We start from the raw sequence: 20,065 nt of genomic DNA on the forward strand, positions 1-20,065 counted from the left end.
GCTGCACTGTTTTCTGCCCGGGTGCTGACGATAAGAGCTCTGACACGACGCTGTCAAAAAATAAACACTTTTCTCGCCTCAGCGACGAACCGAAATGTGAAAGGAAAAACCTCCTTTTTGCAGCCAAGCGCTCAAAAGCATTATGATGGATTTTCCATTTTTTTTCCTCCTCGCCAACAACAGCAGCAGCAGCAGCAGAAGTGTTGTCGGTTGGTTGATGAAGATGTATTTGGATTGCAAGAGCAGCTGGGGGAGGCAAAACACAACACAACACTTCATCGAACGTTCGTGCGGAAAATCTAATATTGTTCTGCTCTGGCATTCTTGGCGAAAGGCATTTATTTGCATACATCGCTGAACTTATGTTCGGCTCCGGGGGTGTGCTTTTCAGGAAAATCAGTCAAGTTTGCTCCCATCACCATTCCTCTGGGGATAATACAAGCACAAACAGTACCACATCACACCCGCTCGTTTGCAGGGAACTATTCATGTGGAAAAAAGGAAACTTTTATGAATCTTTGGTTCCGATTTATGAATGCAAACATCAGATGGCAGATTGGGTGGCATTGTTGAGTAAATAAATTTATGTCACGTCATCTTTGCACGATTGTTCCCGCTGGAATTTGGATTGTTATACATCTCGGATGAGTTTTCAAAAATCCGTAAGAGCCACCGTGACCTCCGACACTAATATTCGTTTGTCTCCAAATTGTAACAAAATTTCATTCTTTTTTAATCCGGGGTGCTTGAAAGACGCGTAGATGAACAATCTTAAGCATTTTTGAAATTGGGTTTTCGTAAGTAGGTCGAATACCGAGAAAAAAAGGCTTTGTTTACCATTGGCTCTTACGGCTTTTTGAAAACTTATCCGAGACATGCACTTCTAAAACTTGGAACTTGGAAACGTTGATATCAAAAAAAATCTGTAAATTACTTTCATTTTAAGGCGGTTGATTTCTCAGCATGTATTGCTATATTTGGCTATAAAAGCTCTATTAGATCAAACGTGTGAAATAAAAAAACGTTAGCAAACATTTAATAAAAAAAAATATTTTCAAAATATTATTTTTTTTGCATGAATTATTTAGTAAACTTAACCACTTCAAAACCCTTTCGCACTTAAAATGGAGCCGTTGATCATTTTCAAAGAAAATTTATCATTACTCTAAAATTCTCTGTTTTTAAAGTTGTGCTATGCAAGTAATTTAACATCATTAGGTTTCCCATATAAGTTTCCATACAATTTTGGGGTCATACAAAATGGGTATAAAAATGTACGAAATTCCGTATCTTTAGAAGAGATTTTCCGATGTGGTGTCTTGATTGCTAGGACTTTTTCAGAAAAATAGGTACACGGGAAATCTCATATTTTTATCATACTTTTTATGACTAACTGTTGATTTTCCAAAAGGAGGGAACTAAAAAATACATGTTTTGGGGCAAAATCTAATCGAAGAGATATTTTTCGATTTTATCCCTTATTCCCGAATCCCACATTCCCGAATCCCATATCCCCGAAAATCATTTCCCCGAAAATTCCACATTCCTGAAAATCATTTCCCCGAAAGTGCCATTTCCCCGAAAATCATTTTCCCGAAATTTCCACATCCCTGAAAATCAAATTCCCGAAAATTCCATATCCCCGAATGTCATATACCTGAATGGCCATTTTACCGAACTGTCGTTTTCCCGAATTTACACATACCCGAATGGTTATTTTCCCGAAAGTTCCATTTTCCCGAATGATATTAATTTAGATATAAACTAAATTGTTTTTTTTACGGATATTTTTACAAAAGTCTGACCTTAATATTAAACTCTCCTAGGTGTGTTTAAATATAAAAAAAAAAAAACAAATAACCGAAGAACGCCATTCATAAACTACGTGAAAACATCAAGAAAGCGTTCAATAAAAAAGATTTTTTTTGTATAGGCAATTTTCAGCAAAGCACAATTTTCCAAAACGGTATCCACGTGGTAAGGATTGCACAGCAACGATATCTTTATGCGACGACTTGAAGCGCAGGAATCAGTTTGTTCTAGATTTAGTTTAACTTTTTAGTTAAATCTAAATAGTTGATTATTGAATTACAAAATGCATTTTTTTTAAATATTTCATCACCGCTATTTTGGGTTTAAAATTACTAAATCACTTTAAAGTAGTTTAGGGGTTATTACCCGAAGTGATCTTTTGACAAGGCCTTTGGATAACCGAGTCTGGACTGTATTTTGATTTTCAACTAAATGCAAAAAAGCGAAATGATCAATGTATCAAATCGACGCTGTCGTGCTATATTGTCGTTTGTCGCTTTTTGACGTTCCGAGAAAAACGCGTGTTAGTGTTTGACCTTGAATAAACGAAAAATAGAGCACGCTATGTAAACAATAACAAACACGTTTTATTTGGTTGACCATTCGGCGCATTGTCCTGAAATTTGTTTGAATTTGGTAGCTGAGGTCCCGAGTTATAATTACGAACGTTCACGGTAGTCGGACATGTACGTGTGTCAAACGCATTCTGATCTGAAACCTCTTTGGCCTGTTGTCGCACCTATAGAAATGTTCAGAGTGTGTCAAGTTAGCACGAGACGAATTTTTTTGGTTTTTATTGAATATCTCAGAATTGAAATCGAATTTGGGTATCAATGTAGGTCAAAAGAAGAGGCATTGTGAGCTGCACAAAATGGCTTTCTTAATTCAATTTGGCCCAAAATCGACGTATGACAAGTTAGTATCACGCAGCTATTTAGATTTGTTCATTAGAAATATGTACTCGGCTCAAGATGTTCTCCTTCTGTACACAGAAAAAACAATGTAAATTTGGAAGCTTTAATTTTGGAAGGTTGAATATTACCTCTTTTATGATGTAATTTTACCTCAATTTAGACTGAAAAAGTGACATTACAACAGAAAAGTGGTAAAATTACACATTTCCAGAGGTAAAATTACACCTTTTTTCTGACATAAAAGATGTACCCCTTCCCAGATGTAATATTACCATGATTTTTTTTTCTGTGTACATCATTTGTCATAGTCGGAGTTTTTGTTGGATTCGGCGGAGTCAGTTCTTTTTGAAAGGCAGTTGGAGTAACTAAATCTCAGAATCCGGAATTCGAATCCTTTAACTTCACAAACCAGGAAAATATTCAAAATTTAAGAGAAGCTGGAATAAAACGCTCGTAAAAAAACTCGTAATTTTTTGAACGTTCAATTGTGGACATGATACTTCATTGATCGCCACTTCCCCGAACCCGGTCAGGCGGGTATACCCGTTGTCCAGAACCGCGCGCGCGGTTCTGGGCAACGGGCATACCCGCCTGACCGGGTTCGGGGAAGTGGCGTTCGGGGAAATGGCCGTTCGGGAATATGGTCATTCGGGAAAATGATTTTCGGGGATGTGGAAAATTAGGGAAAGTGGCCATTCGGGAAAATGGTTTTTAAGAGAAGTCGCCATTCGGGGATGTGGCCATTCGGGGAAATGGATTGTTCGGGGAAATGATTTTCGGGTATATGACATTTCGGGAAAGTGTCTTTTCGGAGATGTGGCATTCGGGGAAATGTCTTTTCGGGAATGTGGGTTTCGGGGAAATTTCATAGATTCTATTTTTCAAATAGTGTAATTTCAGGTAAAAAAAAATATATTTTTTAGGTTTTAAGTTTAAAAAAATATTTTTGGAAAGAAACGCATCCCAGAAATAATTTTATGGAAAAGTTAAAAAAAATCCTACCATTTTCTCTCTGGGACTTTAAAAATCGGACAGCTTCACAAAGAATTCGAACCTATGACAATGCGTTTTTTGTTTTCACTTAATTGGGTACTACCTATGTAAATTTTTATGCACAACGGTTAAAAACACGATTAAAAACCATTTCTGATCACTTTTTTCATTTTAATGCAATTTTTTTGACAAGGCAACCTTTTTTCGATGGATCAACTATGGTCCCCTTGGAACGAGCTGTCAAGTAGGAGCTTTTCTGTCAAAATTGATTTAAAAATTCATTTTAAACTTTTTGTGGTCGTACAAAGGGTCATTGTAAATAAGCTTTATCGCTGTGAACAATAATATCAGCAATCTAAGCTTCATTTTAGGACCCAACTAATCTGTTGTTTTCAACTGACGATATCTCTGAAAGTATTAGTTAGAATTTCAATGATAAAATAATGTTTCTTTTGGGAAATGTTCCGAACTCTTCAATAAAAAAATAAACTTATTTTAAATCAAGCCAATAGTTCGAAAAGGAGCAGAAACGGATAATTTTGCTTGATCATATTTTAGACCAAATATATTTTTAATGTTGCGCAAAAGTTTCAATTTCTAACATTGAAAATCGGTCCAATATTCTTTGTGAGGCTGTATCTCGGAAAATAATAGTTCGCAGGGATTGAATAATGATGAAAAAATATTTTCGCTAGCGAAATTTCATCCAAGCGAAAAAGAGAGGAGGCGAAACACGCAAAAGAAAATAAATTTTAAACTACTCGAATAAAATCAATCTGACGAAGATGTTTTTTTTCTGATTTTCCTTATTAGCACCACTTAAAGTTTTTTATTTCGATTTGTTTACAAAAATAGCCCATGTAGTAGTGAAAAAGATTTTCTGCTGAAAAATCAAGATGATGATTTTTTTTAGACCTAGGGGTTTTTTTCTCGAAATGTATTTTCCCTAAAAGAGCACTCAGCTGGAAAAATCTAAACTTAGAAATATATACCCTTCCTGTAAAGGCTTATGAATTGATCTCAGTTGAATGGTTCTCCAAATCTCTGAATTGCAAATGTAACATCCTGGAACAGAACTGTTAAATTCTAATAACCACTAATTGAACTGAATTGGAATTGAGATTCCGTTAACTGATCTTTCGTGCGCGAGAGAGAAGAGCTATTATCCCTTCTGATCCTTTCTCTTGGTGGGCGTCAACATATTTTCTTTTGATAAAGATCCATAGTTTTTTATATAATTATTTTCATCGTACAAGCCTCCTTTAGCGTTTTTAACAGAATATGTGATTTGGTGTCTTTCTTGATCATCATTTTGTTAAAACCAATAAAAAAATTAAAACTTCTTGATCGATGTATCGTTTCACCCAAACAATGAACACACATTTTAAGGTTTAAGGTTAATGGAGCAACACAAAAAACTCAACCGTCAAAGATTTCCAAACGCGCAATCAAAGACCACGGTGCACCCTCTTAAAAGCAAACGGTAAGCGCATGACTTCCGGCGTGGTAACAAACGAACGTCGGTGGCCGGAAGTGCTGGTGGTACTTTTTAATAGAGTTCGATTGTTGCGGCACGCGGTCCACCCTCCGTCATCAGCAGCGTCTTTTTGTGCCACGAGCGTCGTCACAATCGCAATCCAAGTAATCCGGAATTCCATTAAGGCGCACCACTCCTTGTTCTGTTTCCGGTTTCCGGTTGCACAGGTTCTTCGGGGGGTCATGCTACCGTGGTGGAATAGAATAAAATATCACCGGGCAGCCCACAATTGTCACATTTGATTGGAAATTATTTCGACGTCATTTCGGGCTCATTCAGCGTGGGGGAGGAATGTAATAATCTGTGGAAAAGAACGATTGAAGACGTTCAACCATGGATTGATTGCTTTTACGTTTTGAAATTTTATGGCGGTTCAACATTTACAATTTAAATAAATTAATAAACTATTCAATTAAATATGAAAATGTGTTTAATCTTAACATGTATTCATTATAACAATAATAAAGTATCCTTTCCAAAACGACTCTATCGACTACATACGCTATCAGTGGGCTTCAATAATATGTTTCAAATCTGCCTAAATCAGGCATCGAAAGTAAGCCGATTAACTCTGGCCATCCGCTGATTGGAAATGGGTACTTCAAATCTGCACGATTGGAAAATTGAAGTGAAACCGATGACGCCACTTGCAGATTTTCCCAGGGGGAAAAGGGGAGAATGATAAAGCTGAGAGAGCTCTTAGTTCATGGGGAAAAAATCGGTATTTGGTTTAGTCATACTCACACACATATGCACACGTGCACACCAAAAACCGCACACCAACTGCATTCTATACTCTTCTATAAAGTACTAGGTTGGGCTGGTGATTATAAATTTGATCTGATTGACTTTTCGTCTGAGGTTTCCTACATTCACTTCATCTAGAGTATTGTATGAGCTAGGTGGATTTGAGGACGGATCGGGTTAAGCGTAAAATAGTGAATATTACAAAATTTGCCATTTTTAAGAATATCCTCCCCAACGTAATCCATTTACCAAATCAATAAAATCCACCCCTCCCTCCCCACTGCCCTGACTGATTCTCGAGCAAAAAATAGTCCATATCTTTGTTTTTTTTTTTATATTTTTCTACGGTAATCAAATTAACAACAACATTTTTTTACCATTTTTGTTCCATTTCATACACGGAGAAAAATCAGTTCCCAAAATCATGAACAAGCACTCATGAATTTGATTTTAAGAACTGATTTTTCTCTGTGTAGATAAATGAGCATATCTCTTGAAAATATTTAAATAAATTAAAAAAGATAACATGACTTTCAAAAACTTGATCTGAAATAAGTTTGTGTACAAAATCCATTTGATTGAAAAAAAACTTTGTTGAAGCATCAAAATGATTGGAGATAAAATTCTAAAAGCTACCCCTTTTTAACCCACGTAGCCCATCCGAACTGTAGGAAAAGTTCTCACCGTTTCAATTTTCCAACTTTGCACCGGGTTTTGATTGAGCCCGTATTGAAATCATATATAGATGGCCACAATACGGGGGGAAAGGTTGAACCGGCTGGACGGAAAGTTTGCTGGTGTTAACCGCAGACTATCTCTCTCTCTCTCTCTGTGTTTGTCTGTTGGCAGATGGTCATCCCGGAATCGAGTGTCCAGAGCAAGTGCATCATCGATGCCCCGCTGGGCTACCCCGAAAGTCAATATGGCTTAACTGACCAAACTGGGAGTGGGATCGGACGGAAGGTGGACAGATTGGCGGTGGGATCGAAATTGAAAAGTTCGGGGTTGCTTCTTGGACTTTGGATGGGATTATAGGGCTTTGTGATTGCTTTCAGGGATCGAGTATGATGGGACAAATTGACTAGATCTTAGAATACGAAATGAGGAGAAAAAGTCACAGATTTTGCATCGAGAAAGATGTTCACATAATCCCAGGTAAAGCACCTGAATCACTCGATTCGTTCCATTCCGGATGACTGGAATCTGGTCAGACAGTCCGGCCTCGGGGTTCATTATTCTAACATTTTTATTGCCACCACTAGGAGCAAACAACCTTCGCATTAGAAATAATTTATTGGTAATTGGAATTTTATTGTCTGACTTTTATCTGCTTCCTATTATCACACAAACACACAGAGGTGAGGGCCAAGGTAGGATCCTTTTTGAATCTACACAAAAGGTGGACGATATGGCTTCCTACAGAGGGGAACGACCCCGAAATGGCCATTAGGGTTTGGCTTTTGACTAACGGGTGGCAACATCCTCGAAAAAAAGGTTGCCAGGAAAATCAACTCTATTATGCTCATCCCAGATGATGTGATTTGGAGGGCCTACCTGGCTGGAAATGGGACCAGATGATTCATTATGCATGGAAAATCTAACCCAGTTGCTGCTGCGAGTTGGTATCGAAGAAAAGTAATTTCACAGGAAATGAGATAGTAAACAAATATCATGAAATTTTCTATTATTATTTTTATTTCAGATTTTATTCATATAAACAAAAAAAGATTCGTTTGTTGCATTTGTTTCTACAGAACTTGCCTTTTGCCAGAACAAAGTAACAGGTTCCTCAGAAGAAGGCTCAGAAAAATCCTCAGAACCGAAGACACCAATCATTCGGCCTCGGGGTCTATATACAAAAAAAAAAAGAATATTTTAACTAGTGGATTCAACAGAAATACTGCCAAAATGCTCACCGTAGTCTTCACGGTGGTGGTCGACACTGTGGTTGTAGGCTTCGCTGTAGTTGTCTGTCAAAATAATGATGAAATGACAAAAAAAATATATATTAAGGTAAAATTGGACGGTCTTCAATTTATCCATTGCCTTGGAAAACAAATTAAAGTAAATGGTGTGTTGCTGTAAAGGCAACAGACTCTATATGATTGACCACATTAATTAACATTTCAGTTGTTTAAAAACTTCAACTTACCGTTGTTGGTGCTGCCGTTGTTGTGGGCTACATAATGAAAAGAAAGGGAAATAGAAGTTTTAATGCAAAACTCACAGTTACAATTCTCCTATAAAATCCTAATGTTTAAAAAAATATTGATTTATTGAAAATATTGTGTGGCCTACCCCAGTACATGTTTTAAAAGTATAAATTTTGAGACAAGTCTTGCGGTTTGAATAATGTTAAAAAAATAAATTAAAATCCTATCAACGATTCCCCGGGTACGATACCAAAATGACATAGGATCTTTGGTCCAGACACGGTTAGCCTTTTCAAGGTTTTAAGATCATCCAACTTTTTTTTTTTTCCTTAAAAAAACGAATTAATAACATGTCATTTGTGTCAAAACAGAAAAAAATCGGTTAAACCGACGATAAGTTATGATATATTGATTTTTTTAACCTTTTTCGAAAATTCAAATTTTTGGAACCATCCCATTCCGGCTTGGACCACAGACCAAAAAAAAAATACGTGTCTAATTATGTGTGCCTATTAACCTCCAGGCCAATTTTAGGACATTTCCGTATTAAAAAAAATACGAATAAAAAGTAATCATATTTTTGTAGGTTTTGTAGGTAGCTGCACTATTAGTTATTAATTAGCCAAATTTCTCAATGAATTCCATTTTTTGTGATCAGCGATTTTCTGTACCCCATGTATAACAAAAAATATATTTGGCTTATAAACATCACAAGTTATCGCGATTTTACGAAAAAAAGTTTTGAAAAAGTTACTTTTTGCGTTTCTCTTTGTTTCGTCGTCCGTGTCTGTCGCGGGTGACCATGAACGGCCATGATCGATGACGACCAACATTTTCAAAACTTTTTTTTCGTAAAATCGCGATAACTTGTGATGTTTATAAGCAAACCCCTTATGTCTATATATCAAAATTTTTGTAATTGTCTGCTCTACAACTTTGTAGAACATTGTTACACTCTAAAAAATAACCCTGCAAAGTTAGAAAAAACACGAAATTTTAAAATGAAAAATTTTGTTCTAAATGAAAAAATGACCCTTCTGGGACAAAGTAGATTCGAAAAGAACATTAAATTTCCCATAAAATGACATGTTCCAAAATTTTTTACAGTCGAGTAACGGAAAATGGGAGAATTTTTAAAACTTTTTTAGTATTTTTTTCGATGAAAAAAACGTTTTTTCGGAATTCTGAGTACGCCATCAAATCGGGCGTCTAATTTTACATAAAAGTCCCTTTGATACCAAATTTCTATCTCATCACCGTTTCAGGCTGCAAATTATTGAAAAACACCTCTTTTTTCGCATGTTCAAATATAGAAGGGGTCGTACCGCCCTTCCGTCACGAGATATCAGTCACGGACCTCGGATTCGTGATCAGGGGGCAACTGCTGTGTGAGTTGGCGGAGAATTACCCAACTTAGTATAAGTAAAATTTGAAATGACCTAAGAACATGACTTACCTTTGCTGTTGTAGTGGTTGGCTGTGAAAGAACAACCAATTAGAATAATTGATACGATTCTTAAACGGATACAATTACCTTGGCAGTTGTAGTTGTGGTAGTAGTAGTTGTAGATGCAGTCGTTGTGGTCTGAAAGGCAGTAATTTTATTTTAAAAATAACGATGTTGATGTTATTTATTTTGAATGCATAAAATATTTTATTAGTAGGACAGTAAATTCGACTTAATAGTGGAACCGATCAAATGTCTGCATTGTGAAATGTTATGAAAGTGCATTCGAAATACAAACGCTATGCAATAGAAAGGATACTTACGGTTGGCAAAATTGTGGTAGTAGTGATTGGCTGAAAGAATATTGTTAAAGGTTATTAACAGTCAAAACCCGAAGCCTGCAAAATGCGTTACAGTAAATTTTCGCAGGCTTGGGAAATATGCAAAATAGCACCAAACTTCAATGTTTTATAGTGTTTTGGAATCGTCAGAATGTCTACTTTAAGGAAAAAATATGCAAATTAGTGGATTTTTGGGCGGGGCTCGGGGGGGAGGGGGTGAACGAAAAAATATCCGAGCAAAATGCGTTACAGTAAATTTGTAAAATTTATTTCTTATGCAAAACATGACCAAAACTCAAAGTTTTATAGTGCTTTGGAAAGGTCTTCACATGAACTTTATGTTAAAAATAAAAAAAAGACTACGTTTTCAATAAAGTTTTACTAAAAAAGTTAAGTAAACATTTATTGTTCTATATACTAATATCAGTAAGAGAATAAAAACATGACTTTTCATTAGAAACATAATCATGCGACATATCTAACTTCTCCAAATTTCATGAATAGTCATTCTGCAACAAAATTGAACCGATTCAGCTGAACCGGTTCACCCAACCGGTTCAATAAATGTACCGGTTGAACATTTCTGGCACAAAATGTATCATGCGACATGTCTAACTCTTTCAAATTGCCTGAAAAGTCATTCTGTAGCAAAATTGAACCGGTTCAGCTGAACCGGTTCATCCAACCGGTTCAATAGTTGTACCGGTTGAACATTTCTGGCACAAAATGTAGCATGCGACATATCTAACTCTTTCAAATTGCCTGAAAAGTCATTCTGTAGCAAAATTGAACCGATTCAGCTGAACCGGTTCATCCAACCGGTTCGATAGTTGTACCGGTTGAACATTTCTGGCACAAAATGTAGCATGCGACATATCTAACTCTTTCAAATTGCCTGAAAAGGCATTTTGTAGCAAAATTGAACCGATTCAGCTGAACCGGTTCATCCAACCGGTTCGATAGTTGTACCGGTTGAACATTTCTGGCAGAAAAAGGAGCATGCGACATGTCTAACTCTTTCAAATTGCCTGAAAAGTCATTATGTAGCAACATTGAACCGATTCACCCAACCGGTTCGATAGTTGTACCGGTTGAACATTTCTGGCACAAAATGTAGCATGTGACATATCTAACTCTTTCAAATTGCCTGAAAAGTCATTTTGTAACCAAATTGAACTGATTCAGTTGAACCGGTTCATCCAACCGGTTCAATAGTTGTACCGGTTGAACATTTCTGGCACAAAATGTAGAATGCGACATATCTAACTCTTTCAAATTGCCTGAAAAGTCATTTTGTAACAAAATTTAACCGATTCAGCTGAACCGGTTCATCCAACCGGTTCAATAGTTGTACCGGTTGAACATTTCTGGCACAAAATGTAGCATGCAACATATCTAACTCTTTCAAATTGCCTGAAAAGTCATTCTGTAACAAAATTGAACCGATTCAGCTTAACCAGTTCATCCAACCGGTTCAATAGTTGTACCGGTTGAACATTTCTGGCACAAAATGTAGCATGCGACATATCTAACTCTTTCAAATTGCCTGAAAAGTCATTCTGTAACAAAATCGAACCAATTCAGCTGAACCGGTTCATTCAGCCAGTTCGAAAGTTGTACCGGTTGAACATTTCTGGCACAACAAGTATCATGCGACATATCTAACTCTTTCAAATTGCCTGAAAAGTCATTCTGTAACAAAATTGAACCGATTCGGCTGAACCGGTTCATCTTACCGGTTGAAAAGTTGAGCTTCATTCTGTAACAAAATTGAACCGATTCGGCTGAACCGGTTCATCTTACCGGTTGAAAAGTTGAGCTTCCTTAAATTCTTTATTTTTTTTAAATTCTCTAAATTCTTAAAATTCTTAAAATTCTTAAAATTCTTAAAATTCTAAAAATTCTTAAAATTCTTAAAATTTTTAAAATTTTTAAAATTCTTAAAATTCTTAAAATTCTTAAAATTCTTAAAATTCTTAAAATTCTTAAAATTCTTAAAATTCTTAAAATTCTTAAAATTCTTAAAATTCTTAAAATTCTTAAAATTCTTAAAATTCTTAAAATTCTTAAAATTCTTAAAATTCTTAAAATTCTTAAAATTCTTAAAATTCTTAAAATTCTTAAAATTCTTAAAATTCATAAAATTCTTAAAATTCTTAAAATTCTTAAAATTCTTAAAATTCTTAAAATTCTTAAAATTCTTAAAATTCTTAAAATTCTTAAAATTCTTTAAATTCTTAAAATTCTTAAAATTCTTAAAATTCTTAAAATTCTTAAAATTCTTAAAATTCTTAAAATTCTTAAAATTCTTTAAATTCTTTAAATTCTTAAAATTCTTTAAATTCTTTAAATTCTTTAAATTCTTTAAATTCTTAAAATTCTTAAAATTCTTAAAATTCTTAAAATTCTTAAAATTCTAAAAATTCTTAAAATTCTTAAAATTTTTAAAATTTTTAAAATTCTTAAAATTCTTAAAATTCTTAAAATTCTTAAAATTCTTAAAATTCTTAAAATTCTTAAAATTCTTAAAATTCTTAAAATTCTTAAAATTCTTAAAATTCTTAAAATTCCTAAAATTCTTAAAATTCTTAAAATTCTTAAAATTCTTAAAATTCTTAAAATTCTTAAAATTCTTAAAATTCTTAAAATTCTTAAAATTCTTAAAATTCTTAAAATTCTTAAAATTCTTAAAATTCTTAAAATTCTTAAAATTCTTAAAATTCATTAAATTCTTTAAATTCTTTAAATTCTTTAAATTCTTTAAATTCTTAAAATTCTTAAAATTCTTAAAATTCTTAAAATTCTTAAAATTCTTAAAATTCTTAAAATTCTTAAAATTCTTAAAATTCTTAAAATTCTTAAAATTCTTAAAATTCTTAAAATTCTTAAATTCTTAAAATTCTTAAAATTCTTAAAATTCTTAAAATTCTTAAAATTCTTAAATTCTTAAATTCTTAAATTCTTAAAATTTTTAAATTCTTAAAATTCTTAAAATTCTTAAAATTCTTAAAATTCTTAAAATTCTTAAAATTCTTAAAATTCTTAAAATTCTTAAAATTCTTAAAATTCTTAAAATTCTTAAAATTCTTAAAATTCTTAAAATTCTTAACATTCTTAAAATTCCTCAAATTCTTAAAATTCTTAAAATTCTTAAAATTCTTAAAATTCTTAAAATTCTTAAAATTCTTAAAATTCTTAAAATTCTTAAAATTCTTAAAATTCTTAAAATTCTTAAAATTCTTAAAATTATTAAAATTCTTAAAATTCTTAAAATTCTTAAAATTCTTAAAATTCTTAAAATTCTTAAAATTCTTAAAATTCTTAAAATTCTTAAAATTCTTAAAATTCTTAAAATTCTTAAAATTCTTAAAATTATTAAAATTCTTAAAATTCTTAAAATTCTTAAAATTCTTAAAATTCTTAAAATTTTTAAAATTCTTAAAATTCTTAAAATTCTTAAAATTCTTAAAATTCTTAAAATTCTTAAAATTCTTAAAATTCTTAAAATTCTTAAAATTCTTAAAATTCTTAAAATTCTTAAAATTCTTTAAATTCTTTAAATTCTTTAAATTCTTTAAATTCTTTAAATTCTTTAAATTCTTTAAATTCTTTAAATTCTTTAAATTCTTTAAATTCTTTAAATTTTTTAAATTCTTTAAATTCTTTAAATTCTTTAAATTCTTTAAATTCTTTAAATTCTTTAAATTCTTTAAATTCTTTAAATTCTTTAAATTCTTTAAATTCTTTAAATTCTTTAAATTCTTTAAATTCTTTAAATTCTTTAAATTCTTTAAATTCTTTAAATTCTTTAAATTCTTTAAATTCTTTAAATTCTTTAAATTCTTTAAATTCTTTAAATTCTTTAAATTCTTTAAATTCTTTAAATTCTTAAAATGCTTAAAATTCTTAAAATTCTTGAAATTCTTTAAATTTTTTAAATTCTTTAAATTCTTTAAATTCTTTAAATTCTTTAAATTCTTTAAATTCTTAAAATTCTTAAAATTCTTAAAATTCTTAAAATTCCTCAAATTCTTAAAATTCTTAAAATTCTTAAAATTCTTAAAATTCTTAAAATTCTTAAAATTCTTAAAATTCTTAAAATTCTTAAAATTCTTAAAATTCTTAAAATTCTTAAAATTCTTAAAATTCTTAAAATTCTTAAAATTCTTAAAATTCTTAAAATTCTTAAAATTCTTAAAATTCTTAAAATTCTTAAAATTCTTAAATTCTTAAAATTCTTAAAATTCTTAAAATTCTTAAAATTCTTAAAATTCTTAAAATTCTTAAAATTCTTAAAATTCTTAAAATTTTTAAAATTCTTAAAATTCTTAAAATTCTTAAAATTCTTAAAATTCTTAAAATTCTTAAAATTCTTAAAATTCTTAAAATTCTTAAAATTCTTAAAATTCTTAAAATTCTTAAAATTCTTTAAATTCTTTAAATTCTTTAAATTCTTTAAATTCTTTAAATTCTTTAAATTCTTTAAATTCTTTAAATTCTTTAAATTCTTTAAATTCTTTAAATTCTTTAAATTCTTTAAATTCTTTAAATTCTTTAAATTCTTTAAATTCTTTAAATTCTTTAAATTCTTTAAATTCTTTAAATTCTTTGAATTCTTTAAATTCTTTAAATTCTTTAAATTCTTTAAATTCTTTAAATTCTTTAAATTCTTTAAATTCTTTAAATTCTTTAAATTCTTTAAATTCTTTAAATTCTTTAAATTCTTTAAATTCTCTAAATTCTTAAAATGCTTAAAATTCTTAAAATTCTTGAAATTCTTTAAATTTTTTAAATTCTTTAAATTCTTTAAATTCTTTAAATTCTTTAAATTCTTTAAATTCTTAAAATTCTTAAAATTCTTAAAATTCTTAAAATTCTTAAAATTCTTAAAATTCTTAAAATTCTTAAAATTCTTAAAATTCTTAAAATTCTTAAAATTCTTAAAATTCTTAAAATTCTTAAAATTCTTAAAATTCTTAAAATTCTTAAAATTCTTAAAATTCTTAAAATTCCTCAAATTCTTAAAATTCTTAAAATTCTTAAAATTCTTAAAATTCTTAAAATTCTTAAAATTCTTAAAATTCTTAAAATTCTTAAAATTCTTAAAATTCTTAAAATTCTTAAAATTCTTAAAATTCTTAAAATTCTTAAAATTCTTAAAATTCTTAAAATTCTTAAAATTCTTAAAATTCTTAAAATTCTTAAAATTCTTAAAATTCTTAAAATTCTTAAAATTCTTAAAATTTTTAAAATTCTTAAAATTCTTAAAATTCTTAAAATTCTTAAAATTCTTAAAATTCTTAAAATTCTTAAAATTCTTAAAAATCTTAAAATTCTTTAAATTCTTTAAATTCTTTAAATTCTTTAAATTCTTAAAATTCTTAAAATTCTTAAAATTCTTAAAATTCTTTAAATTCTTTAAATTCTTTAAATTCTTAAAATTCTTAAAATTCTTAAAATTCTTAAAATTCTTAAAATTCTTAAAATTCTTAAAATTCTTAAAATTCTTTAAATTCTTTAAATTCTTTAAATTCTTTAAATTCTTAAAATTCTTTAAATTCTTAAAATTCTTAAAATTCTTAAAATTCTTAAAATTCTTAAAATTCTTAAAATTCTTAAAATTCTTTAAATTCTTTAAATTCTTTAAATTCTTAAAATTCTTAAAATTCTTAAAATTCTTAAAATTCTTAAAATTCTTAAAATTCTTAAAATTCTTAAAATTCTTAAAATTCTTAAAATTCTTTAAATTCTTAAAATTCTTAAAATTCTTAAAATTCTTTAAATTCGTTAAATTCTTAAAATTCTTAAAATTCTTTAAATTCGTTAAATTCTTTAAATTCTTTAAATTCTTTAAATACTTAAAATTCTTTAAATTCTTTAAATTCTTTAAATTCTTTAAATTCTTTAAATTCTTTAAATTCTTTAAATTCTTTAAATTCTTTAAATTCTTTAAATTCTTTAAATTCTTTAAATTCTTTAAATTCTTTAAATTCTTTAAATTCTTTAAATTCTTTAAATTCTTTAAATTCTTTAAATTCTTTAAATTCTTTAAATTCTTTAAATTCTTTAAATTCTTTAAATTCTTTAAATTCTTTAAATTCTTTAAATTCTTTAAATTCTTTAAATTCTTTAAATTCTTTAAATTCTTTAAATTCTTAAAATTCTTTAAATTCTTAAAATTCTTTAAATTCTTTAAATTCTTTAAATTCTTTAAATTCTTAAAATTCTTTAAATTCTTTAAATTCTTAAAATTCTTTAAATTCTTTAAATTCTTAAAATTCTTAAAATTCTTAAAATTCTTTAAATTCTTTAAATTCTTTAAATTCTTTAAATTCTTTAAATTCTTTAAATTCTTTTAATTCTTTAAATTCTTTAAATTCTTTAAATTCTTTAAATTCTTTAAATTCTTTAAATTCTTTAAATTCTTTAAATTTTTAAAATTCTTTAAATTCTTTAAATTCTTGATTTTTTTTTAAATTCTTTAAATTCTTTGAATTCTTTAAATTCTTTAAGAATTTAGAGAATATAAAGAATTTAAAAAAATTTAAGAATTTAAGGAAGCATAACTATTCAACCGGTTAGATGAACCGGTTCAGCTGAATCGGTTCAATTTTGTTACAGAATGACTTTTCAGGCAATTTGAAAGAGTTAGACATGTCACATAATACATTTTGTGCCAGAAATGTTCAACCGGTACAACTATTGAACCGGTTGGGTGAACCGGTTCAGTTGAATCGGTTCAATTTTGTTACAGAATGACTTTTCAGGCAATTTGAAAGAGTTAGACATGTCACATAATACATTTTGTGCCAGAAATGTTCAACCGGTACAACTATTGAACCGGTTGGGTGAACTGGTTCAGTTGAATCGGTTCAATTTTGTTACAGAATGACTTTTCAGGCAATTTGAAAGAGTTAGACATGTCACATAATACATTTTGTGCCAGAAATGTTCAACCGGTACAACTATCGAACCGGTTGGATGAACCGGTTCAGATGAATCGGTTCAATTTTGCTACAGAATGACTTTTCAGGCAATTTGAAAGAGTTAGATATGTCGCATGCTACATTTTGTGCCAGAAATGTTCAACCGGTACAACTATTGAACCGGTTGGATGAACCGGTTCAGCTGAATCGGTTAAATTTTGTTACAAAATGACTTTTCAGGCAATTTGAAAGAGTTAGATATGTCGCATTCTACATTTTGTGCCAGAAATGTTCAACCGGTACAACTATTGAACCGGTTAGATGAACCGGTTCAGCTGAATCGGTTCAATTTTGTTACAGAATGACTTTTCAGGCAATTTGAAGGAGTTAGATATGTCACATGCTACATTTTGTGCCAGAAATGTTCAACCGGTACAACTATCGAACCGGTTGGATGAACCGGTTCTGCTGAATCGGTTAAATTTTGTTACAGAATGACTTTTCAGGCAATTTGAAAGAGTTAGACATGTCACATAATACATTTTGTGCCAGAAATGTTCAACCGGTACAACTATCGAACTGGTTGGGTGAACCGGTTCAGTTGAGTCGGTTCAATTTTGTTTCAGAATGACTTTTCAGGCAATTTGAAAGAGTTAGACATGTCGCATGCTACATTTTGTGCCAGAAATGTTCAACCGGTACAACTATCGAACCGGTTGGATGAACCGGTTCAGCTGAATCGGTTCAATTTTGCTACAGAATGACTTTTCAGGCAATTTGAAAGAGTCAGATATGTCGCATGCTACATTTTGTGCCAGAAATGTTCAACCGGTACAACTATCGAACCGGTTGGATGAACCGGTTCAGCTGAATCGGTTCAATTTTGCTACAGAATGACTTTTCAGGCAATTTGAAAGAGTCAGATATGTCGCATGATACATTTTGTGCCAGAAATGTTCAACCGGTACAACTATTGAACCGGTTGGGTGAACCGGTTCAGCTGAATCGGTTCAATTTTGTTGCAGAATGACTGTTCATGAAATTTGGAGAAGTTAGATATGTCGCATGATTATGTTTCTAATGAAAAGTCATGTTTTTATTCTCTTACTGATATTAGTATATAGAACAATAAATGTTTACATAACTTTTTTAGTAAAACTTTATGGAAAACGTAGTCTTTTTATATTTTTAACATAAAGTTCATGTGAAGACCTTTCCAAAGCACTATAAAACTTTGAGTTTTGGTCATGTTTTGCATAAGAAATAAATTTTACAAATTTACTGTAACGCATTTTGCTCGGATATTTTTTCGTTCACCCCCTCCCCCCCGAGCCCCGCCCAAAAATCCACTAATTTGCATATTTTTTCCTTAAAGAAGACATTCTGACGATTCCAAAACACTATAAAACATTGAAGTTTGGTGCTATTTTGCATATTTCCCAAGCCTGCGAAAATTTACTGTAACGCATTTTGCAGGCTTCGGGTTGTACAGGGAAATTTTTTTCTTCGGGTCTTGACTGTTAAAAACGTAAGTAAAAAAGTGTTGCGAAAAAGATCAGAGCTTAGTGATAGTAACAACAACAAGGTATTTTTCAGAAGCCGTTTTTTTAAAAATCATTGCTTGTTGTTTGAGTGATAATGAAGTTGTTCATACTTCATACTTTATGCAGTGTTGATAAGAGATCGAATGTGAAAAGATCTTACCGCAGCGGTGGTTGTTACAGTGTTGTTACAGTACATGTAGTTGACTGCAAGGATGTCGGGCGTCGACAGTCCGGTCTTGTTTCCAAAGTCACCGGTCCACGGTTGCTGGTATCACAAGAAAAAAAAAAGAAGTAATAACTCGCTTTTACTTGAACTCAGTTCAATCAAAGAAATCTTACAATATTGTTCATCACCGGTCTGCTGTAGTTCACGGCGCCTCCCCACTTGGAGTAGTGCATCACGCTACCGTAGTAGTACGGAATTCCGTACAGTTCAACCTGCGCTGCCGACATTTTGGCGAAGTTTGCGTTGTAGAAGGCAGCTGAAATTGGTTTTGAAATCTTGTTACCAAAAACTTCGATCCCATTTTGTAAAGTTCATACTTGTCTGATACTGAGTGGCCAATGCTCCAGTGTCGATCGTCACCCAGTCGTCACGATCCGGCCGGGTGAACTCGTGGTAGAATCCGATGGCGTGCATCAGCTCGTGGGCGACGGTTCCCGTAGTCAGGCAACTCGGGGTCTGCAGGTTCACGTGGTTGTAGCTGTTGTTCGTGCTATGACCCACGTACGACCAGCATCCGGATGCACTGTTGTCAATGGTGATGAAGGTAGCCTGGTTGGTGTAGGGCACAAACCGTACGCACGTTGTTTGAGCGTACTGGGTCATTGCCTGCTGGATGGTGGAGACTTCGGTGGCAGCTAAATGTACAACTTTTAGTAACTCAAATTCTCCATATCAATCCACATGAACTTACAAAAGTTTCCAGTAATCACGTAAGGGACAATGGCGTTCGGCCATCTAATGTTTGTGTAGATGTTTGGAATAGCGTTCTGGGCAACCTCCGGCTTCAGCATAATATCCATCTGGTAGTAGTAACCGATTCCAAGCTCGAACGGATGAGTCTTGTTCACTCCTCGCTTATAGGTGCGATGACGACGTCCTGTGAACGGATTCAAGAATCCATAAGTCATGGTCATTCTTCCAGCCACACTTTATCCAACTAACCAACTTCTGCGTACGGTCTGGTCGCAAAATTTCGTTCACCACGGCGATGTTTTTTACTGATCGGAATACGGTAGTCGTGGGTCAACCCCAGTCCGACCAACACGACCAGTATCACTATTAGGCTTAAGCTGTTCATTTTGGGAGCAACTGCTAAGATCATTGCGTTGTTCAGCGTTTTTATAACGAAATCTACAGCAAATAAAATGTTTCTCTCATCATAGAAAAAAATATAAAAACTGATGAAATGAAATACGGAAATCAAACAGCTGTGTTGTCAAGTGTCTTTTCAAATTTCAATAATCCGTTGCATTGATCAATTTCGTCCTCTACAGAACAAGGTTAGAACAATCAGTCACAATACAAATTCATTCATCTTTAGCAGAATGTTCATAGATCAAATGAAACCAATTGTTCGCCGTGTTTATCTCAAAAAACGGAAAAAAGCTCTCCAGTCTGATGTATTTGTGTACATTCCATACGTCT

At 31.2% G+C, this 20,065-nt stretch overlaps 1 protein-coding gene across 1 annotated transcript; it reads right to left on the reverse strand.

Annotated features, from left to right (window-relative positions):
• Window positions 1-7,677: 7,677 nt before the first annotated feature.
• On the reverse strand, window positions 7,678-19,746 carry LOC120428115 (zinc metalloproteinase nas-14-like). Its single transcript, XM_039593098.2, has 11 exons — window positions 19,583-19,746; window positions 19,332-19,517; window positions 18,958-19,275; window positions 18,754-18,896; window positions 18,575-18,679; window positions 9,927-9,956; window positions 9,691-9,741; window positions 9,613-9,633; window positions 8,156-8,182; window positions 7,920-7,973; window positions 7,678-7,852 (listed from the first exon to the last, which is right to left on the reverse strand). The coding sequence occupies exons 1-11, from the start codon at window positions 19,740-19,742 to the stop codon at window positions 7,817-7,819; spliced, it is 1,131 nt and encodes a 376-aa protein (XP_039449032.1). The 5' UTR covers window positions 19,743-19,746; the 3' UTR covers window positions 7,678-7,816.
• Between the last annotated feature and the right edge of the window lie 319 nt (window positions 19,747-20,065).

This window comes from Culex pipiens, chromosome 3 (assembly GCF_016801865.2).
Source record: "Culex pipiens pallens isolate TS chromosome 3, TS_CPP_V2, whole genome shotgun sequence".
In the NCBI taxonomy this organism is placed as follows: Eukaryota; Metazoa; Arthropoda; class Insecta; order Diptera; family Culicidae; genus Culex; species Culex pipiens.